Genomic DNA, 23,300 nt, shown 5'->3' on the forward strand with positions numbered 1-23,300 from the left:
AATTTTGGACGTCATACTATACTATGACTTTTTTATGATATTTTGGACAACATGCTATACTATGACTTTTTCATGATATTTTGGACGTCATACTATACTATGACTTTTTTATGATATTTTGGACGACATGCTATACTATGACTTGTTTATGATATTTTGGACGTCATGCTATACTATGACTTTTTTATCATATTTTGTACGACATACTATACTATGACTTTTCAAAGCAATTTTGGACGTCATGCTATACTATGACTTTTTTATGAAATTTTGTACGACATGTTAAACTATGACTTTTTTATGATATTCTGAACAACATACTATACTATGACTTTTTTATTAAATTTTGAACAACATGCTATACTATTACTTCTTTTAATGAAATTTTGAACGACATGCTATACTATGACTTTTCTTTATGAAATTTTGAAGGACATGGTATACTGACTTTTTTTTATGAAATTTTGAATGACATGCTATAATATGACTGAAATTTTGAACGACATGCTATACTATGACTTTTTCATGAAATTTTGAACAACATACTGTACTATGACTTTTTTATGCTATTTTGCATGACATGTTTTATTTAGTTTTTTCTGGTATTTTGAAGGCCATAGTATTCTATGACTTTTTTCATCCTTTTTTTTTTTTACTACTATACTACTATACTTGACTTTTTTGATGGCATTTTCAACGATATATTGTACTATGACTTTTTATGGCATTTGTGACAACATAATATGACTTTTTTATGCCATTTTTAATAACAGTATTCTATGACCTTTTCATGGCAGTTTTTATGACAGATTGCTCAACTTGCAGCAATAAGGGACAGTGCATCGATGAAATCAGACCAATTTAATGGAAACAAAAGACAATGTAGAAAAAAACATGTACACACAGCATGCTGGACACTCCAGCTATCAGGCTGTCCAACAAAATAAAATAAGAGATGGGGATGATTGCTTTTGCTTATCTACGTAACTTGATAAATTGAGGAAATCTGGCAATGTGCACATACAGAAAATCTCAGGAGTTCTACTCTCTACTTATTGTATTTGGTTTAATTAAAAAAAAAAAAAAAAAAAAAAAAGTATTTGCAATTTTTTTTTTTGTCCGAGCCTGGTAAGGCTGATATGTTTTGGATTTGAAAATGCTTGGCTTTGGTGACCCCTGTAGTAACATCAAAAGGGACACAGCAAAGCAATTTATCATGGGGCTTTCAGAATAATTTAGAGGCACAAAGTTTTGACATCAACTAAAACAAGCTTAACTTATTTTATTTTGTGATACCCAACTTGTTTAACATTGTTGTGTTTAATATGGTGACTCTTTACACAGATAGTATTACATGTTTAACTAAAACAGAAGTGGATGATTGTTTGCAAATACTAGTTTCTTCATGTTTTGTTTTCCAGCTCTGTCTCTAACCTTCAACCCTGCCATCTCCACTCTGGTCCCAAATTTGACAACTTCTGTTATTTACAAAAAATCAGGAATAAGAAAAACTGACAGGTTAGACAGGACTCATCTTGGAACACGTTAACAAAGTGCCATTTCGATTTAGGGCTGGGCAATATATCAAATTTATATCAATAGTCTGATATGAGACTGGATGTTGTCTTAGATTTTAGATGTTGTAATATTGTCTTTACCTGATTTTAAAGGCTGTATTTCAGTAAAGTGATGTAATTTTCCGAACTCACTACCGTTGTATTATTTGCCTTTAATCACTTCGTAATAATATCCACATTACTGATGATTATTTATCAAGAATGTCATTGTGTAAATATTTTGTGAAAGCACCGAAAGTCAACCCTACAATATCGTCGCAATTCAATACTGAGGCATTGTATATTTGATTCTCTCCATATTGCCCAGCCCCATTTCCGTTGTTCTTTTTCATAAAGGAGAGCTTCAGATTGTTTCAGATCTGTCTTAAACATTATTAACATGGTGTATGTACATTGAAAGAGTCACTAATCATTCCTCCTGTCCACAAAGGCTACAAAGATCCCCTCCTGGCTCAACTCTGATGTAAGAGATGTGGGGACAAAATCCACAGTTCTTGTTCTGTGTAAAAAAAAAAAAGCATGTAAATGTTCAGCTGAGGCTAATGAGGCTTTAGCACTATGAGTAAAGGCCTCTGCACACTAAGTCCATTTTTTTCAGATGCGTTTTTTTAATCCGTCATCTGAAAAAAAACAAAAAACTAAAAAAAAAACGTTAGCATCAGAGACTTTGCACACCGATCCCGATGCCTTTTATTGTTCTGTTCGGTGCGCAAATTTTAATGACAGACGAAAGTGTGCAAACGTGCTGGACACAACGTGAGGTCGTAATTATTTTTAGACGTGCGACAATTTTGGACGAAATTTTTTTAGTACGACATACCCTCTGTTCTACCTTCTTCTGCACAGGTTAGCATGGATACGCCGATTGATGCAACAGAAAGAAGGAATTTTGTACTTAACTTTGGAAAATAACTGCTGTTGAAGCCTTGTGTTAGCTTTGGCTGCACTTTTGGAACGCATTCTTACACATACGAACTTTGGAGTTTGTCAATCAATCTCATAAAGTGGAACCAAGTTCGGAAGGGATCCAACAGGAGAAATGATTACAGAGATCAGTAACATGATTGCAGAGACTTTCAGTACACGTGGGGGCAAGTATTGTACTAAGACATACCTGAAAAAAAAAACAACCCTTTCTTTACCCTCGTTTTCTGCACCTGCATGGTCAAAAGTGGGAACAGGGGCAATAAGAGTACACTGATCCCAAATTCAAGCTACAGTCTCTCCAATGGTCCCCATCATGAACCAAGACAAGCGTCCACCTTGTCTTTAGGTCTGAAGCGTGTCTGAATCAAAAATATACTGCTGTTACAGAGTCAAATATTCAAGTCCACGCACATCCAGCTCTTCTGTTTCGTCTCCATCAGTCACATCGACCTCAACATTTAGGTCCAAGTGAATCTGAGACACTTCTGTGGTCAGTCTCCTCCAAGAAATGTCCACAAAGCAGTCCTCTCTTTTGGGTCCAAGATTAAATCCTCGTCAGAGTTAGGCAGGGCAGTCTTTACTTCACAACAGCCGGGGTGAGGATTCTGGATCCAGTAGTCATCCCATACCATACTGGAGTTTTAGGTGAAGGGACTAAATCCTTCAGGACAGCAGCTAAAACCCAAACACAGTGTCTTTTGCTGTTTTAGCGTCATGACTTGAACACACGAGTACAGCAGTCTGTTTCGGCTCTGATACGCAGTTAGTCAGGCATGTCGATGCAGAGTTTAGGCGGCGGGACAAAGTACTTCCCAGGGCTCTGTGTGATCACCACGCCGGTCTTCTTGTGGAACATGGGCGCGATCTTTGGCGGCGGCTCAGGGACAGGCAGATCCTCAACCGCCTCTGGGTCCTCGCTGCGTTGGAGGTCGTAGGACACGTTGCCGTACTCTCGCAGGAAGGGGAGGAGCTCCAGAAGGAAGTGGCAGAAGTCTTTACGGATGCCAAACCACCCTGTGGGAAAAGTCAGGACAGAGGAGAAATTAACAGCACAGACCTGAAACAACATGGGGACCAAAAATGGTGACTGTATGGAACCGTTACATTGAATGGTACCAATGAAACTGTTCTGTATCGTCCACAACTGTTCACACTGTTATTTTCTGACAATAAAGCAAACTCAAATACAATATATGTGACAATAAAACTTCACTTTAATGGTTCCAGGATGTGAGGATGTGTGAGGATGTAGTTTATCGCAATTAGTTCTAGGACAATATATCGTCCAGTAAAAGTAGATATCGTGACAAGCTTGACTGTAAAGTTTTACAAAAATCTAAATAAAGGGAAAGTTGTTAAATATATTCACTATCACTCCTGTAAACAGACGTACACCCAGCAAAGACATGCAGCAAACCACAGCACATTTATGTCTTTAAATACTCACAGTGGTTTCCCCCCTTCTGGCCAAACGTGGTGGCCATGAGTGTGAGCAGGGAGAGCCACAGAGGGACGAACACACACACGTAGCTCAGACTGTTGTGGCCGTCCAGCTTGTGCACCAGAAGGATCTGCAGAGACAGGAGAACATTGTGAGACTTAAAGTTCAGCAGCATATGTGTGCAATGTTGTGTATACACAGTCGGCGTACACACACACAGTTAAGTGTTAAATGAGAGTTTTGTTGTAGTAGTAGTATCATTACCATTATTAACAATAAGAAGAAGAAGCAGAATGAAGTCACAAATAAGGATACAGACATTTTATGTTACTAGTAAAAAAGATTCAACAAAACACAATAATCAAACGATGCAGTGAGATAGGTATTGACAGATTTATGTTTACAGTTTTGTGGTGATTAATTCATTTTCACTCAGCACTCCTAAATAAACTGAACATGTTGTCTTTGGTTGAGCCTTAAGGTATTCAGAATTCCCAAAACATCCTGTATGATGTTTAAAAGAGCTGTACACACTTTTGGCCACTAGAGGGCAGGACAGGCTAATTTTATTATTAAAGCAGTTTCATTTTTTATTTACAACCACAATTCCAAACAACGTGGAATGCTGCGTGAATTCAATTCATTACAGTCCAAAGACAATATATTTAATGTTCAAACTGATAAACTTCATTATTTTTTTGTCAATACACACTCGTTCTGATTTTGAAGATTACGACATGTTACAAAAAAAGTTGTGACAGGAGCAAGAAAATACTGTATATATGTGAAATGCTCAAAAAACACCAGTCTGGGAAATTCCACATGTAAACAGGTTCATTGGTAACAACTTATAGTGTCATTAATAGGTGTAAAAGGGACGTCCTCGTAAGGCTCAGCTGCCAACAAGCAAGGTTGGTCAAATCTCTGCATGTAAGTGAATGCCTGTGACCTTTGACCCCTCCGACTACACTGCATTAAAAACTGACTTCACTGCAGAAAGCAAAGTTCAAAGTCAGCATCTGTGATAGTATGGAGGTGTGTTAGTGCCCATAGTAACTTGTTCATACAGGTTTTGGAGCAACATATGCTGCCATCTAGTCATCGTCTATGTCAGGGACGTCCCTGCTTATTCCAGCAAAACTATGCCAAGCCACATTCTGCACGTGCCACAACAGCGTGGCTTGGTAGTAAAAGAGTGCAGGTACTAGACTGACCCGCCTGCAGTCCAGACCTGTCAATGAATCAACCATTCAAAGAATCCCCAGACTGTTGAGCTACTGAAGTCGTATATCAGGCAAGAATGGGAGAGAATTTCACTTTCAAAACAAACCTCAACAATTCCTGTCCTCAGTTCCCAAACACTTGCTGAGTGTTGGTGAAGGTGAAAGGTGATGTCACACAGTGATAACCATGCACCTGTCTCAACTTTTTTTTGAAGGCGTTGCAGGCATCAAATCCAGAATCAGTATATATTTATAAAGGTTTGTGAGTTTGACGATCAAATATCTTGTCTTTGCTTGAATAAAGGTTAAAAAGGATTTGGAAATCACAACATCTTTGGAACAGAGACAGGCACTATAACTGTGAGTGTGGAGTTAATTTCTATCTTCAAAGCAGAGAATTAAAAATGTCTAATTTAGGCTTCAGAAAAATAATGACCTTACAAATAAATTAACTACGATATTTTAGCTCACATTACACACGCTAAGTCAGATGAAAAACAAAAATCCAGTGTGATAAACTCAGTGACGACTCACCTCGAAGGTGAGAAGGGGCACGACAATGGTCATCCAGCTGATTGCCATGGTGATGTGGGTCCGCCGTTGCTCGGCGATGATGTCGATGGAGCGGAGGAAGAGGACAGACCAGATGATGTAGTAGAGGACAACAAGGCACAGGAAGGACATCAGGATCCACAGCGGGACACACACCACCTGCAGCACACACAAACACACACACAGATATTATTTAAAAGATGAAGGTATTGCAAATATATTTAATGTTCAGACTGATCAACTTTATTGAACCTATTACTAATCTGAATCTCCACCGCTGTATGTAACATCTCAAACTGTGACAGTATAACTAACACATATGGCAGACCTACATGTGGAATTGAAGTGTGTAAAAAATAACAATGAATGGTTTGTGTATCTCACCAGCCACGGCCAGTTGATGATCCTGTCCAGCCTCAGAGCGATGAAGATGAACTGGAGAATATTTACTGAGCACAACACCTCCAGCTGAGGAGAGGAAGACACAAGACAGAATTAATTCTTACCTTTCTTTTAAAACAAATAAATTAATTAATTTGCCCGAGGATTCTTGTTGCAACTGAAATTCCCTGAACGCACTCCAAGCACACAAACAGACAAACTCCTCTGGTCTCTGCGTATTCTCGTACACATCAGCCTCCTTACCTCGAGGGAGCGGTCGTGTCTGAACCCCCAGACGCAGGCCGCGACAGAGACGGGCGACACGAAGAAGAGAGGCATGAAGACGAGAAGCCAGAAGTAGTGTCCTCTCTCCACGCGGTCGCACACTAACACCTCGAACATCAGCAGCAGCACGTGGAGCCCCACTGCGATCAGCATGGCTTTGAACTCCACACACGTCTCCCCTTCAGCCCTGAGAGAGGACATGGTTACGTCTCATGATGCACATGTTGATTATTTAGACGGCGAATCAAAGAGACAAAGACATCAAGCAGATAGTGACATAAATCCAAGAGATTAACGTACAATCAGTATCCATGATATGAGACCTAAACTAATGTTACTAATTGTTTCTCCTACAGTTTAGGGAAACATTATTTTATCTTGTCTGAATGCTTACAAAGGAAATGAACAACAATTAAGTGGCACTTCTTTTTAGGATACACTGGTGCTTCTTGCATTTTTGCACGAGCGCTGTACAGACCTCGAGTAGAAAAAACTTCAGCTTGGACAGGTAAAAGCACCTGATGTAATTTGCATTTTTCCCCACTGTCCAATCACATGAACTGTGTGAGTCTAACATCAGCTCACCTTCAAGATCATCATAGACAAGCTGCAAGACACATTGCAACAAACTGTCGTCTCAGCTACTTTCTAACACTCTACCAACCATAATTAGGCCAAACGATCAACAGCAGATTGTCTAACTGTCCCGGAGTCGTCCTAAAATAAGCCTTGAACCAACCATCACCCAGGCAAAGCTCCTGGACCAGCTGGTGATGCTGCCTGTGATTCTTCCGCTTCCTGAGGGTCTCATGTACCCAAACTGCTCTCTGTTTCCTTGTGACCAAAGTACTATTTAGGAACAACGCATCTAATCTATTCCATTCACTACAGTTTTGGAGCCAATTTGGCAGTATTCTACTGAGTCCCACCAGTATAAAAGCAATGTGTAAAATATTGAAGGCTTCCATTTTCAAGGTGCGGCACGAGTGTTGCCAATTTCTTACAAGAGTAAGAAGTATACAGCTTTTAAATTCTACTGTGCCACAGTGGTATCGGATCAGTTCACAGTATTGGCCGTAGAGGTAGGGGATATGGCCCTAGAACAATATCAAGATGTTCCAGGGTATTTTTGCAATGCAATATTCTTTACGATTCTTGACGTAAAAACAAATATATATCTATATATATATATATATACATACATATACGTATTTTATAATTAATGTAAGAAAATATAATTGCAACAAAATAAGTGATATAGTTTCAGTTTGCCTTCGAATATTCAGTAAAAAATAAACAAAATGATCTCTCATTTCTTTAGTTTGTGAACAACAGTAACTCAGAGTGAGATTCAGATTCTGTTACAATATCAATAGTTCAACAAAATAAATTCTACCACAAATTACACATTTAAACAGCTCACAAATACAAAAAATGTCCCCTGGGATCTATATAGGCCTGTGACAATAACACATTTTGCTGGGCGATTAATTGCATCAGAAATTATTGTGATAAGCGATAATATTGCGCAATTTTGTGCTTTTAAGACCATTTTTTAAACTTATATAATGATAATAAAGGCATATTGATGCAAGTGCACCCTTTTAAAGAAAAGAAATAAAGAAATAAACATTTATTTAACAAGAATATTTAGGAATGCAAAAAAGAAAATTTAAATATACGAAATAACACGTAAAAATATCGAAATAAATAAACAAATACAAAAAAATAGACTGTCAGTCTCTCACTCTCAGGTGTGCAGTTGAGTTGGTCGTATTCGCTCTTTCTGTTGAGATGGTTTTAGAACAAACCCGGCTCGTCCTAATTACTGGGCTCCCCTCTGTCACTTGGTTTAAATCCAAAACACTCCCACACAGGGGCCGTGGCATTTGGTTTAGGAACAAGTTCCCTGTTTTTCTCTTACGCTCAACTCTCTGTTTTCTTCTCTGCCTCGTCTCCCCTTTTCCCTCCGTTCATTACGCTAACGAACCAACTCACCTGGCTGCCAGATGATGAACGGCAGTGAACGCTCTTGTCGTCCAGCCTCTTTGGTGGAGAGAGACGAGGAAAACAAACACGCATGAATATGGCAGTTAATCGTGGCAGGAAAAGTTACCGTCTCCCTTTTAATTAACCGTGCAATTAACCGACTTACTGCATATCGCGAAAGGCCTAGATCTATATATATAAATCAACAGGTGATTTCCTTCTTTCAGTAAAATCCTAAATGATTGAGTTTTTTTCCCCACCTGGACCTTTATGCTCTGCCATTTCTCCTCTAATCATCACGCTGTAACCTGTGACAGGCTGTGATGACACCACAACTATCACACAGTCACATATGGAGTTTTCTGTCGAGCCGCGAGCATCACGTAGGTTCACATTTAATCCCGCGAGCGCACAGCGAGAGAGGAGAGGGAGAGACGCTGTGCTGCTGCCAGAGGAGCTGCTGAATGAGTTCCCTCTGAGCGGTAAGTCGCTAAAAGAGTCCGAGAAGTCCGGGGCTGTTCATAAAACATTCAGGACGCCACAGTTTATTCCACACTACTGAAGCTGCTCCTCTTTTTGGAGCCACCGCGGAGTCCGTATGTCAACACGTCAAAATACTGCGAGCATCACAATATGAATTTTTCATATGATATTAAAAATATACTGATATTATCATGATCTGGATGATATGGCACATCCCTACTTGGCCGATACACAAGTTCAGTCAATCTGATTCGTTATTGGGAGGGAAAAAATAATCAGAACGTCTTTAGTCATTAAAATATAACATAAATCATGAAACTCACTTTGTAAGAATTTACATTTACTATGAATGGGATCACTGCAGCAAATGCATATATGGCTCAGTTTTGTTAGGTGGGTTAAAAAAACTGTAGTGGGTGGGTGTGCAGTAAATCCACGTATATTTAAACACCATGAGTTGGACTACTTTTAGCCACAAATGTCCACGTGTGAGACACTCTACCTGTACTGGGGGTTGTGCGCCCAGACTCCAGTGCCCACGGAGGCCCCGATGATGACCAGCAGCTTCCACAGCCATATTGGGGTGAACACAGCCCAGTAGTTCCACTGGATGACGCCATCAAGCCTCAAGGACAGCAACACGGAGAACAGCAGCAGACAGGAGTAGATCAGGAACTTACTGCAACGGTGGACAGAGAGAGAAATGTCGGACAACAATATTTGTACTCCTGCTATCTCCATCATTAAGACAGCAATTTTTCTTAAAAACGATGCAACAAAGATGGGATGTGCGAAGAGTGTCTGAGTGAGTTACATGTCTGGAACGAGAGCAGGTGGAAAAACTTGCTGTAATCAAGGCCCAGACTTTAGAAAAATTGGATAAATAACAACATGATGGAGACATGAGACTGTCTGACTGACTAATATCTAGATCACAGATGAAACTACAATGAAAGGACACCAGTATCTTTGGCTACGCTCTGGAAAAAGAAACAGATAAGCGGATGCAAAGGGGGTTAGAAAACTGACCTTGGTATGGAGGTGACAGTATAACATGAGTGTTAAAGCAGCTGATCATCCCTCACACACCACACACACACACACTAAGCTACCAAGTGCATTTACCTGTCTAACGATCACCTGCCAACTAATGATGTGAACTGGCATCATGTCACTAAACCTATTTATTAAACATATTTTACTGGGCTTCCTAACTGCATCTGCTACATTAGCACTGGACTTCACACAACACTGCTGCTGGATTGTACTCTATTTTTGTCCACTGTAATTAAAACCCATAATTAGTTTAGTTTGCATTTCAATTATTACAACTCTTGACAGCTTTGTACAGCTGCCCCTCACTTTTGCTTCACTGTGGGAGAGAAATATTTCCCAGTATTCTGTCATCTTCAATCTGAAGCAGCTGCTGTTGAGGGCCTTTAACTCTCATTTAAATACTTAAATTATGTGCAACCCCAAGATAACGTGTCTTGTTTTAATCAGCTGAGTATGAATATCGGAAACATGCGTAAGAAATTGACTTAATAGCTTTAGATAACGTATGATGTAAGTATGGACATGCTAGCTTTGAACGCATAACATTATCTTAGCTAGCATGTTAGCCAGGCCTTTAGCCTCATACCTTCTTTTCGCTTTATCTACTGCACTTACACTCGCCTTATATACGTGCAGTTACATTATCAGCAGCCATAAATACGTATATAAAACCTCACACGTATGAAACACACATTTTCTGCATGTTTTCCTAAACGGCTGCGCATCAAACGCTGCCCAGCCGAGCAATGCTAACTAGCAACACAGTTAGCTAAAGTGCTAGGTCGTAGCTAAACTTACCTGGGATTGAAGTCCTGAAACAGTCCTCTTAAATTCATGGTGTACAAAATGGCCGGTCAGTTCGCCAACATTAGTCGTTCGCTGATTCACCGCTGAATTTGTTTGCTAAACATGGTAATTTCGGCGGTTGTCGAGCTGTTCGGTGCGGTATCATTACAGTTTGCTGCTGGCCCGTGTGTTTTGTTTTTTCTCTCGGTCTAGTCACGTGACTACACGGAAATGACGCCAGCCAACAGTTGAGTGAGGACATTGAATGGAATTGAATTGAATTGAATTGAATTGAATTGAATTGAATTAAATTAAGTTTGATTGATTAAATTAAATTAAATTAAATTAAATTAAATCAAGTAAAATCTAATCAAATTAAATTAAATTGAATTAAATTAGACATTAAATTAAATTAAATTAAAAATCAAATTAAACATTGGAGTGGTCTCTCCCAGTATGACAAATGCACTTTATATTGTGCAATGACTTGATTTAAAATGCACTTTAAACCTGCTGCTGTCATTAATTTATTGATATTTACACACTTCATATTATTTGATTTATGCTTAGTTAAATGGTCAAAGTTTTATCTTGTCATTATCTGTGGTTTTACTTTGTTCATATCTTGTTTTAATGTTATAAATATAGCTCTTATCAATGTTTTTATTTTGTTTGTGTGCAGCCCATAGCCTGAGAGGCCGTTTACACGTACACAGTGATTTTGATAAACGGAGACATCTTCCTCCGTTTGTGCCCTTCGTTTACACGCAAACGGAGATTTCTCCTCGGAAAACGAGTCTTTCTAAAAACTCCATCCAGAGTGGAGATTTTGGAAAACTCCGGATGCGCGTTTGCATGTAAACTGAGATAAACGGAGATAAACGGAGTTATAGGCAGCCGACGTCACAGTATGCGCCGGAACTTGCGCCTGTGTCAAAAGTGCGACCTATGTTGCTATGGTGACAATGGATACATGGAAGGCTTGAGCTTCTCCTTACACTGCCACCTACAGGTTTGGCGTGCTCTTGTGTATATATACACGGGTAAGTGTAAACGAAGATCTTTTTGAAAACGGAGATGGTAAAATGTCCGTTTATGAAAATAGCCGGCCACGTGTAAACGGCCTCTGAGAGTAACCAAAGATAATTTTGTTTTACATCTACAATGACAACAAAGTGTCTTATGTCTTTGTTGGGTTTTTTTTGGTTTTTTTTAATGTTTGTTTACATAAAAGTCACTTTGTACTGATGGGTACAAAAAGATAAATCAGATTGTTAAAACAATTATTAATTACATGATGCCTGATGCAGTGGCGGTTCGAGCATATTTGGTGCCCTAGGCGAGCCTCCCCAATTATTACCAAAATGCAAATAAACAATCTAGCTAACAATAAGACATAAGTTGATGATAAGACAGATAAAAATACGTGCTTATTTTCTTTCAGTAACATGCTGTACATGTGTTATAATAATTTACATCAAAAATCAATTTAAAAATATTTACAAATTAACTTGAATAAAAAAATAAAATAATAATAAAATGTACAAAATAACTTTCTAATGGAACAAGGGATGCAGTGGTTTTGAAATTCTGGGCCAATACTGATACCAATGTTTACAGTAACTAATTGGCCAATAGCTGATAGTGATATTTATTTCTCATTACTGGAGATTCTGAGTCACTGTGTCGACTATCAGGACATGCACACAGACATATTACTGAACATAAAGTATACTGATGTAAACATTTTACGTATATATTTTATTAAATATGTATTCTGTGCATGTTTGGTGCAAATGTGGCTTCAGGATGAATAAAGTTATATCTCATCCTGTCTTAGGCCGAAATTATGAACATGTCAAATGAAGATATTGTTTTGCAGAATCATTTTCCATCTGTTAAAATACAATAAATATTCATTTTCCCTACTAAGCTGTGATAACATTTGTAGTTTTTTCATGTACTGTGACTTTTAGAACAGCTGTAAATTCTTTCTTCCTCTTGTTAATTTTAAAATAATTTAAGGAAGAAGGTTTATCAGCAGACTTGAAGGTATCATCACCATCATAAGACTGTGTGTGTGTTTGTCATCACTCAGTGTGACTTGTAATGGCACAATTTAAGACCTTATTTTGCTCCAAAAACCTATTCCATCAGTAACATATAAGTTATGACAAACAATCCAAATTGAAAAAAATGTTTTAATCATTTTAAAATGCACATGAAAATGAACATGGCATGAAGCCTAACAGATTCAGGAGCTGGTCTTGAACTTTACTGTCATGTAAGAACAATTTGCATGGGTGAATTAAGGGTGACTGGGACATGAGGTCAAACGGGAATGTAGGGTGTATTGTCTCACTTGATAAGCTGGAAAAAAAAATGTTTGGCCGGGCCATAGCTGTGAAACCACAGAGTCAAAACTGAATGTCCTCATAGGTGTGACATCATGTAGGTGGGGCAAGAGTCAAACAGGACGTTGACCCTGCAATGCATGAGGCGAGGAAAATGCCATGACCTTTAGCTGGCTTTAATTAGGGCTGGGCGATAAAGATAAAGACTCATATCTCAGTATTTACACGATGACTGGTGATACACGATATATATCTCGGTATTTTCTACAAAATGAGCTACATGTTCAAATGTTTGAGATGTCACCAGCACTTTTATAGAAACAGTCTGTGGTCAGAAAAAAATGCAAAGACAGGGATTATTTCACGGTTTGAAAATATACAGCTGCACAACATGGAAATGAAGAATGATATAAAATAAATAGCAGGGCTGTACGTTAACGTTTTGCACACAGCACTGAAAGGTTTGCAGCACAGGACACTAAAGTATAACATGAGTATAAAAGTATCAAGTAGGTGTGAAATAAATAGAAATCTTTGTGGGCGAAGCTAAAAAAACATTTTCCATCTGTTTGCCTTCAGATGAATCTAGTGCTGCAAAATGATTTAAATATCCTGGGGGATGTGAAAGGGAGGGGGCTGTTGTGACAGTACAGAAACAAGGACAGCTTTATATTGCATGAAATGTTGACTGTTGAAAAGAAATGAACATGGAGTCTTAATTCCTACTGAAAAACAGCAAACGAAAATGTGCATGTTAAATTATATCAAAGTGTGAAATAAACTGCAATAAATATGTTTACACTGAATCAGTGATAAGATGTGTTATCCTCATCACCCAAATGTTACCAAAAAAAAAAACAGAGGTTTGGGGCACTTTTACTGAAAACATGGTGGATGGTGGAGCTGCTGAATGGATTTGTGGAGTTTGTAGCAGTGGCTGTTAGCAGTTAGCTCCACTTGTTAGCCGCTGAATGGCAGCGGAGCAAGCGGCCACCAGCCGCCGGACTTCACAGCTGAAATATGATATAACTGTCTGTCCTCCTCAAATGGATTGGTAACATCTTCAGTTTTACAGACAGGTATCATTCATTGAGCTATTTTTTTTTAATCTATGGCGAAAGGTTATAGAAGGAGGGAATTCAAAAAACATTTTCATCCCACACATTGTCTCTTACCTGTGGGAGTTGGTGTTGGCGTTAGAGGATGTAGCTGTTTTTGACTACTGAGGTGTATATCTGTTAACACCAAACCTACACACTGCCTCGTTGTTACTAAAATTAGATATATGAATGGAAAAGTCTCACCTGCAGGGGTATTTGTACATGAACAACAGGATGTGTAACGTGTCAGTCAAACCTGACACAAGCTTTTAAATAAAATGACTGCAGATCAGTCACATAAATAAAAATAAATAAATAAATACACAATAATCGTAAATACAACAGTAAAAAATAAAATACATAGAAATAAAAATAGAAATAAAATTAAATAAAATTAGATTAAAGACAGTTCAATTAAAAGCCAGTCTAAAAAGGTAGGTCTTCATTTTTATTTTTGTCAGCTGTCATTTTAGCCACCCTGTTCACCTCCAGCCATTGTATCCAGACTCCAGGACGAGCTCAACAAAGGTCCATTCCTCTACTCATCCAGATCATCAGCGCTTCTCCATCTTCACCACCTCTACCACCACCGGCGGGGTTCCCTATTCATCACCCTCCTTAAACATACCATCTCAAAGGGGTCTAATCGCCAAAGACTCATTCTTACGTGCACATGCTAATAAATATTCTTATATATAATAGTCTCTCCTGATTGAATTATATTTGGCAACTTTTGCTCTCTCTCCTCAGCATAACCTTGTCAACAGACTGAGTTGAGTTTCGGCAGGAAATGAAAATGAAAATGAAACCTGTGGGACTGTTGGGACCTGGAAGTTTCCACTGATGCCTAGATACAGGCAATAGACACTGATGCAAAATAACCCAAAGTTTCCATCAGCTCTGGATATAACAGCCTTTGAGCTAATGCAAATCCCCAGAGCAGGAAATGTTTGTTTTTCTGCCACCTGCTTCCTCTAATAGATAAATGTTTTTAACAGAGGAGCACAAACACAGAGAAAAACAACATGCTTTGTTTTTTAACTTAATAAATAGAGAAATAAAAAACTTTCCAACAAGTCTCAACTTTCACTTTCAGATTTTATTTTTGTTTTTCAGCCTGAGGCATGTTCCTACCTATTTATACACTCGTCACTCGTTAATCAACATGACATGAAGTTAAAATGGCCACATGCAGACAAAAATACTGCACCTTAGGTAGACCTACATACAACTAATCTGTGAGGGTGTGTTAGTGTGTCTGTGGAGGGGAGAAGCTCTCTCAGTGCGTCATGGTGAAGATGGCAGGCAGCAAAGAGTGATGATAGTCAGCTGAATTAAGTTAAGAATTAAGTTCTGCAGCTCTGCATAAGGGAGGATGGTGAGGCGTTCAGGTGCCGCTCACTAACAATGGTTTTATTGCAGTCTTCACCACACAACATGGCCTTCTCATGAGGTTAAGATGTAGCCCTTAGGTTTTCTCTCTCTGTGCGAAAACACTTTAGTTTTAGTCACATTTTAGTCATTTTTATCCACGAAAATTTCATTTAGACAAATTTTTCTACAAACTTTCATTTCTCCAGCAGTGTACGACAGGTTTAAGGGCGGATTTACGAGCACACGCTCACTGATAATTTATTCGAAAAGCTCAACATCTCTGTTTATGCTGTCAGAAACAACTCTCTGCAACATGTTAGTCTAGAGGTTTAAACTCGTGTCTCACAGAGTTGGTGATTAAAACTAAAATTTCATCTCTGGCAGAGAAAACTGATCTGAGTTCAGACTATTTACTTACAGCACAGCTACACTCACAGATAACTGAGCCTCCTGTCAAACAAGATCATACCATAAACCATCCTGAGACAGCCTGAACTGAGTGGAGTCCTGCAAGGATCAGCTGTGAAGTCCGGTGGCTGGTAGCCGCTTGCTCCGCTGCCATTCAGCAGCTACCAAGTGGCGCTAACTGCTAACAGCCACCACTACAAACTCCACAAATCCATTCAGCAGCTCCACCATCCACAGTCAGACACACACGGCTGATTATTTACTGCTGAATTACAGCTCACAACTCGCACCAACTGCGGACGCTGCTCTGGTGTGAGTGTTTTTGCTGGTGCAGACTATTAGATCTGGTGACTGTGGAGGCCACTGGAGTACAGTGAACTCATTGTCATGTTTGAGATGATGTGAGCTTTGTGACACGGTGCGTTATCCTGCTGGAAGTAGCCATCAGAACCAGTCTGGCCATTCTCCTCTGACCTCTGACCTCTGGCATCAACAAGGCATTTTGGCTCACTGGATATTTTCTCTTTTTGGGACCATCCTCTGTAAACCCTAGAGATGGTTGTGTGTGAAAATCCCAGTAACTACTCAGACCAACAACCATTCCACATTCAAAGTCACTTAAATCACCTTTCTTCCCTATCCTGATGCTCAGTTTGAACTTCAGCAGGTCGTCTTCACTGTAATTTTTTTCCCATTTGACAACAAAGAATCGGACAATGAAATGTAAGTTGAAGCCCCTCTGCGCCACACACATACAGAACACATGTCCATAAATCTAACTCACAAGAGAGTTAAATGAAATAAAAACAAGAGAGGGGATTTAAAAGGCACAGAAAATTACCTCTGACTCATTACCAGGTAACTGCAGGTGCTTTCCCAGTATATGATCTCAAAACTGAAAGACTGTAGTGCTTTGACTACAGGTGGTTGCATGCTTCTGGGCTGAGGTGAAATATGTCTGTAAAGTATGCACATGTTCAGTCCATGTAAAAAAAAAATTGACCTAAATCTCCCAGCAGTAAACATTTAAACCAAATAATGACCCCGAAAAATAACGCCAAAAATGTGCCACTGAATTCTATTTTTTCAGGCACTATCCTCCTTTAAATCACCCTGAGCTTAACACCACTGTGACGTGTCCAAAAAAGTTCTTAGAGGATCTACTTTTTAGTATCTAGAAGAAAAATCAGGGCCTAGAACTCCTCTGTGTCTATGAGCTGTAGATGTAGAAAAACAGACTAAACATCATAAGAAAGAACCACTTACATCATTTATGTTGTACTTGATGGCTGCTGCATAACCTCCCAGTGACCTGCGTCTCTTCACAGCTCACAGAGAGCTCCAGAGTGTAAAGTGCTTTTAAGCTCGGCTCACTCGCCGGAGGAAAATGTTGGCATTGTACATTTCTGCAAACCACAGACACGTTTGTAAGTTTCTTACTTATCATGTCAGCTTTTCTAAAGTGACTGAGTATATGTTTTTTAGCAAAACATTATGGTATTTTGCAGCATCAAACTAGGTGTCTCTTAGGGGGACTTTGCCGGCATTTCCAGCCACAATTGTGGCACCAACACCATGTTTTTTTAACAAGACATCAGGGCATTTCCAGCTGTGATTGACACCAAACCAGGTGTTTCTTCGGGGGACTTTGCCGGCATTTCCAGCCACAACTGAGGCAACAAAGCCACGTTTTAATGAGACGTTAGAGCATTTCCAGCTGCAACTGTGGCACTTAAACCCGGTCTTTTTTAACAAGACAACTGGTTATTTCCAGCCGCGATTGTGACACCAGAGCCATGTTTTTTTAACGAGACATCGGGGCATTTCCAGCCCTGACTGTGGCACCAAAACCACGTTTTTTTAGTGAGACATGGGGGCATTTTTAATTTTGATTGTGGCACCAAAACTGGGTGTTTTTTGGCAAAAAATCAGTGCATTTCCAGCACTGGTTGTGATGACAAAATTAGATATTTTAAGCCAAAACATGATCTTTTCCAAACCATAACCAAGAGGTTAAATATAACCACTAGTTATCCACCTCATTGTTGAAACAAGAAAAGTGAAGTTTCAACCTATCCACTACATACTAAACGTACAAATGTTAGGTACCAGTGGTTTGCAGAGACACACAATGCCAACATTTATTCTGCCAACTAGGTTTTTTGGACTCAAGTATAACATAGATAACTATATTGCAGCACACACTTGTGCAGCAGCTTTTGGCTCAAATGTCCTGTGTCTTCTGTTTCATGTTCTGTTTCATGTTCTGTTTCATCTCTGTGAACCACCAATGTAGTCTTGAGGAAACCACTTAGACTACAGGTCCTTTCATACGCTGGAGAGGAAAGAAAATGAATAATTAGTCAGCTGTCAGCATGTTAGCATCATTGAAACACATGAACTCAAAAATTAAAGGCTCTGACGTACCTCCCGTTTTCGATACTTGTGTATCAAATATCCTGTGACTCCAACAACTATGATCGCCAGCAAGATGCAGAAAACCACAATTAGGATCACTCTGCTCTGACTGGACAGCCCATCTGACAGGAGCAGACAAAAAGAGACGATAAGAGCTGATGTTAGAAAACAACAAACACACAACATGAATGTGACTCAGTGTCAGGTCTGATAAACTCTAAAGCTTTAGTTATAATCCATCAGATTTCAGCCCTGAAACACAAAATGCCAAAAACGACTATCTTGTGTTGTAGATTATCAGTGATCACTGCCGGTGCTAAACTTAAAGACAGATATATTAAGTTTCCTGTGACTGCTTCACAATAAAAGCCACCTCATGTTTCACCAGTTGAACTCTTTTAATGTGAAGCTGCAGCAGTAGGAAATTAAGTATCAATGAGGTAAAATCACATTGGATCACATGCACACATCGTTCCCTGTGAACCAGCTGTGCATGAGTACAATTTGAGGCCAGTGCAGGAATGGCGGACCCCGCCACTAACTAAGATAAAAACAGAATTTGACTGTTGCTATTGCTGAAAAAACCCACATCATTAGAGACATTTTGAAAATCTTATAACAAGGGTAAAGAAACTTAAAACAACATGTTTATGCTGATAACATTAAAAAGTTGGAAATTTAAGACTTTTCTCTCCTCACACAAAGTTGTAATAATTTTCTCACTTTTAATGTCTTTGTCTTCCATTGGATCAGATGTTTGTAGACTGATGGGTTGCAGTGGTGTTTCTGTTGTCTGAGCTGATTTTGGCTCTGGAAAAACAGAAAATCCGCAATGACTTACAACTCTACATTTAAAGGAGACGACAGCAGTTTCTTATTGCTAGCAAACATATTCAAGGTTCTGATCTTGTTTTATTTTTGGCACTGTATAAACAAGACAAAATGTTGATGTGTTAAATTGATTTTACATAAAAATGTAAATCATCGGTTGTTGCAGGTTTAATTTGGACCATAAACAACATTTCAACAGATTAACTCACCAACAACAAGATGGACAATTGAATACTGCGTTTGGCTCTTTAACTTCGGGATGAAACATTTGAATCTTCCTGCGTCTGCAAGCGTCACATTAATGATCTTGAGCGAAATGTTGCCTTGTCTCAGGCCATCTGCGAACAGCGCTGTCCTGTCCATGTACGAGGAGATCTTCATGTCCGGGACCTCGCGGGTGTCGCGGTACAGATGCACGTACTCGACCCGGCTCAGTCGATCGTTGGGGTCAGGCTGGAGGTCGGGCCTCGACCACTCCACCGTCAGTCGTGCCACGTTGACAGGAGGCTCCACGTGACATGGTAGGATGATGTCATCCCCTGGAGCAACCACGACTGGTTGAAATGGACCAATCACCTTTGACTCACCTGAGAAACAGAGGATACATTTAAACCCTTTTGGAATCTGCTTTGTTGTATGTTGATTAGAATACCTCGTAGATTTATCTCCACTATTACTTCCAAGTAATTCCAAAACTTTCTATAAATTCATACCCAGCTTCCAGAGACAATAAATTTACAACAGCAGTGCTACAAAGCAACAAATACACGCTTTGTTTGGAACACCACTTTTAACAAGTATTTCCATTCCTGATGAAGTAGGGGCGGATGTTTCCAGTCGCCTCTCTGTCAGCTCTGCTAATTTTGTGCTAAATTTAGGCTCTTGTGACTCTGTGGTGATTTTTGTTGTTGTCGTTGGGCGGTGGTGGTGTGTGACTGTGAGTCACTCATCGGGATGAGGAAATCCACTCACCAAACATGGAGGAAAGATGTAGGACAAAGGGACACTGAGCTGAAATAGCATCCTGCTAGCTATCGCACAGGCATTAGAGATAAACTGGATATCAGGAACTGTAATATCCTTTGATTCACCGAAACTTCCTGGACAGCGCCAGTCAACCAGGTCCCTGTTTTTCTATTTGGCGATCTGACAGAGCAGAGGACTCTGGCAAAAGAAGGAGGGGACATGTGCTTTACGCTGAATAAGGACTGGTGTGATGGTGGGAGTGTGAGGTGCTGTCCTGTTCCTGCACCTTATTAGAGGTGACTGCAGTGGATTCGTCCCAAACGTCCCGATGGCCAATCCGCCATTGGTCCACAGGTATGTCTTCCTGTACAGCCCCCTTATACAATAGCTGCTACATTTAAACAGGATTGTTCCATCCATCCATCCATCCATCCATCCATCCATCCATTTTCATCCACTTATCCGGGGCCGGGTCACGGAGGCAGTAGGCCAAGCAAAGCACTCCAGACATCCCTCTCCCCAGCAACACTTTCCAGTTCCTCCTGGGGGACCCCAAGATGTTCCCAGGCCAGATGAGATATATAATCCCTCCAGCGTGTTCTGGGTCTGCCCCGGGGACTCCTACCAGTGGGACGTGCCCGAAACATCTCTAACAGGAGGCATCCTGATCAGATGCCTGAACCACCTCAACTGACTCCTTTTGACATGAAGGAGCAGTGGCTCTACTCCGAGCTCCCTCCAGATGTCTGAGCTCCTCACCCTATCTCTAAGGCTGAGCCCAGCCATCCTTCTGAGGAAACCAATTTCAGCCGCTTGCATCCACGATCTCATTCTTTCGGTCACTACCTGAAGTTCATGACCATAGGTGAGGGTTTGGGATGTAGATGGACCATTAAATCGAAAGCTTCGCCTTTTGGCTCAGCTCTCTTGAAACTGACCTTAAACCAGGTGTGTGACCCAGAACATGATGACCGGGTTAAAGACTAAGGTAAACCACAACCTATATGATGATGAAGTCATGGGTTTTAAGAGAGCGTGTGATTTTGTTCCAGACACCACAGGCTTGGATCAGCTTTGAATGGCTTTTAACTGCTGATCAGTTTAGGACATAATTTAAATGTTAAGCATAAACAATAAAGAGGAACAGAAGTTGAAACTTCTCCATCACATGCTATAGTGCTGTATATAGGTCTTTTTTTATGTACGGGGAGGGAGGATTTATAGACCAAGCAATTATTAAATTAATCAAGAAAACAATCGTCAGATAAACCAGTGATGAAAAGAAACAGTGGGTGTGGCATCAGCATGATCATAGCACCAGTTTTTATGGTGGATGACTCATTTACATCACAGGTGAGGTGAGGAAAGCTCAGGTAAACTTAAATGTCCCTGAGGGGCACTTTGAGATACAGACAGTAGTCATGAGTACAACAAAACAGACAGTATGATGTAAGCATACAGAATCCAGCTTCAGAGGTGACCCTCTCTTCATACAGATGCTGGAGGTCATTTAAAGCAACACCAGTGATCTTACAGCACAGCTTGACCACTTTTTCCAACCTGTTCTTGATTTTAAGGCTCAGATTACCAAACCAACAGACCATGTTAAAGGAAGGAACGGACTCGATAAAAGAAGAATAGAATAATTTCATGATCGTCCTTTCTACATCAAAACTCCTCACCTTCCTTAAAAGAATAGGCGTTGGTTTGACACAGGTGCACCTTGTTTATCGTCCACAGAACGAGGCTGCACGCCGACATTTTCAGAACAAAATAAAACAGGCTGCAGTGAGAGTCTCTCTCCATGGGATATTTAAAAATAAAACTGTGCATTTAGTCCTTCTCAGGCAAGCTCAGGGGTTTAGTGTTGCTGTAGCCCACAGGAACAACGCTCCATGATGCTTTCTTTTCTCTGAGTGAGGATAAGAATATATAGAGTTCACATACCCTGGTCATAATTAATACATATAAATACTTGAAGATCCACTGCACTCGAACCCAGGCCCAGCCTTGTACAAGGGGCGCCTGCTCTACCACTAAGCCACTGACGCCCCCCATCCACAAGTTTTCACAGTGGAAACAGAAAAAAAAGCGTGACGAACTGAACTGAACCGCACTGCTCGGTGGAAACAGGGCCTAAGATGGTGCCCAGATACTTGTACTGCTGCCACCGGCTCCCCCTTGATCCATCAAGGAGCAGGACGACAGGGCCTCCTCTGAAAATCAATAAACATCTCACTGGTCTTAGACACATTAATGTGGAGGAAGGAGTGGCCACACCAAAAAAACCCAAAACAAATTCTTCCAACACTGAGTCATGATCATATTCTGATCCATGAAGAAGGCTTACAAATACTCGTACGCATACTTAAAGACCAATCTTCATGAGTGATCACTCTGACATTCATTTGTGTATAAACAAAATAAAAGAGGAGAAAGAACACATCCCTGGGGGGATCCAGTAGAAGAAAGATGGGTACTGGACTGTATGATATGCAAATGTTGAGTTTCTCTTCCAGTATCTAATGCAAACCAGCAGTGCCACAAAGTCTGCTTTGACACTGTCAGACAGATGTTAGTTAAATTAACCGAGGTGAAGTTAGTTTGGCGTTGGATATTCAATAGATATTCCCATATTGATTTTGGGTTCAACAGTGATTTCCACCTCCCTCTCATAGGCAGAAAACAGTGAGCAACATACAGTAGAAAGGTGGAATACCCCCAGTTGCCAACACACACCCAAACACTCACTCCTGTTTTAAAGGAATTTCAAAAAAAAATAATTTGGTTTTCAGTGAAAAAAAGTCTATTTTCTTCAATAGCTTTCACATTGCTGGACCCAGACACCCCACACCAATGTAGAATGGTTTGTCCACCTGGGCCTTATAAGGAGAAATAAGAAAATAGACTTTTTTCACTGAAAACTGATGGAGTTTATTCATTCATTCATTCATCTTCTAACCGCTTCATCCTCTTGAGGGTCGCGGGGGGGCTGGAGCCTATCCCAGCTGACATTGGGCGAGAGGCAGGGTACACCCTGGACAGGCCGCCAGACTATCGCAGGGCTGACACATAGAGACAGACAACCATTCACACTCACATTCACACCTATGGACAATTTAGAGTTATCAATTAACCTAATCCCCAAT

At 40.0% G+C, this 23,300-nt stretch overlaps 2 protein-coding genes across 2 annotated transcripts in view; both read right to left on the minus strand.

Moving 5' to 3' along the window:
- Positions 1-847: 847 nt before the first annotated feature.
- Positions 848-10,900, minus strand: tmem185 (transmembrane protein 185). Its single transcript, XM_050067938.1, has 7 exons — positions 10,713-10,900; positions 9,361-9,537; positions 6,366-6,573; positions 6,105-6,188; positions 5,703-5,879; positions 3,952-4,075; positions 848-3,518 (listed from the first exon to the last, which is right to left on the minus strand). The coding sequence occupies exons 1-7, from the start codon at positions 10,748-10,750 to the stop codon at positions 3,268-3,270; spliced, it is 1,059 nt and encodes a 352-aa protein (XP_049923895.1). The 5' UTR covers positions 10,751-10,900; the 3' UTR covers positions 848-3,267.
- A 4,351-nt stretch (positions 10,901-15,251) lies between these two features.
- Positions 15,252-23,300, minus strand: part of LOC126404595 (myelin-oligodendrocyte glycoprotein-like) — a 32,041-nt gene continuing 23,992 nt past the window's right edge. The window contains exons 2-5 of the mRNA XM_050067948.1: positions 19,395-19,772; positions 19,078-19,164; positions 18,364-18,476; positions 15,252-18,271 (exon numbers count right to left, since the gene is read on the minus strand). Of these exons, the coding sequence (XP_049923905.1) occupies positions 18,248-18,271; positions 18,364-18,476; positions 19,078-19,164; positions 19,395-19,772 (602 nt within the window). The 3' untranslated portion in view covers positions 15,252-18,247. The remainder of the gene's footprint in view (positions 18,272-18,363; positions 18,477-19,077; positions 19,165-19,394; positions 19,773-23,300) is intronic.

Source organism: Epinephelus moara, chromosome 17 (assembly GCF_006386435.1).
Source record: "Epinephelus moara isolate mb chromosome 17, YSFRI_EMoa_1.0, whole genome shotgun sequence".
Classification (NCBI taxonomy): Eukaryota; Metazoa; Chordata; class Actinopteri; order Perciformes; family Serranidae; genus Epinephelus; species Epinephelus moara.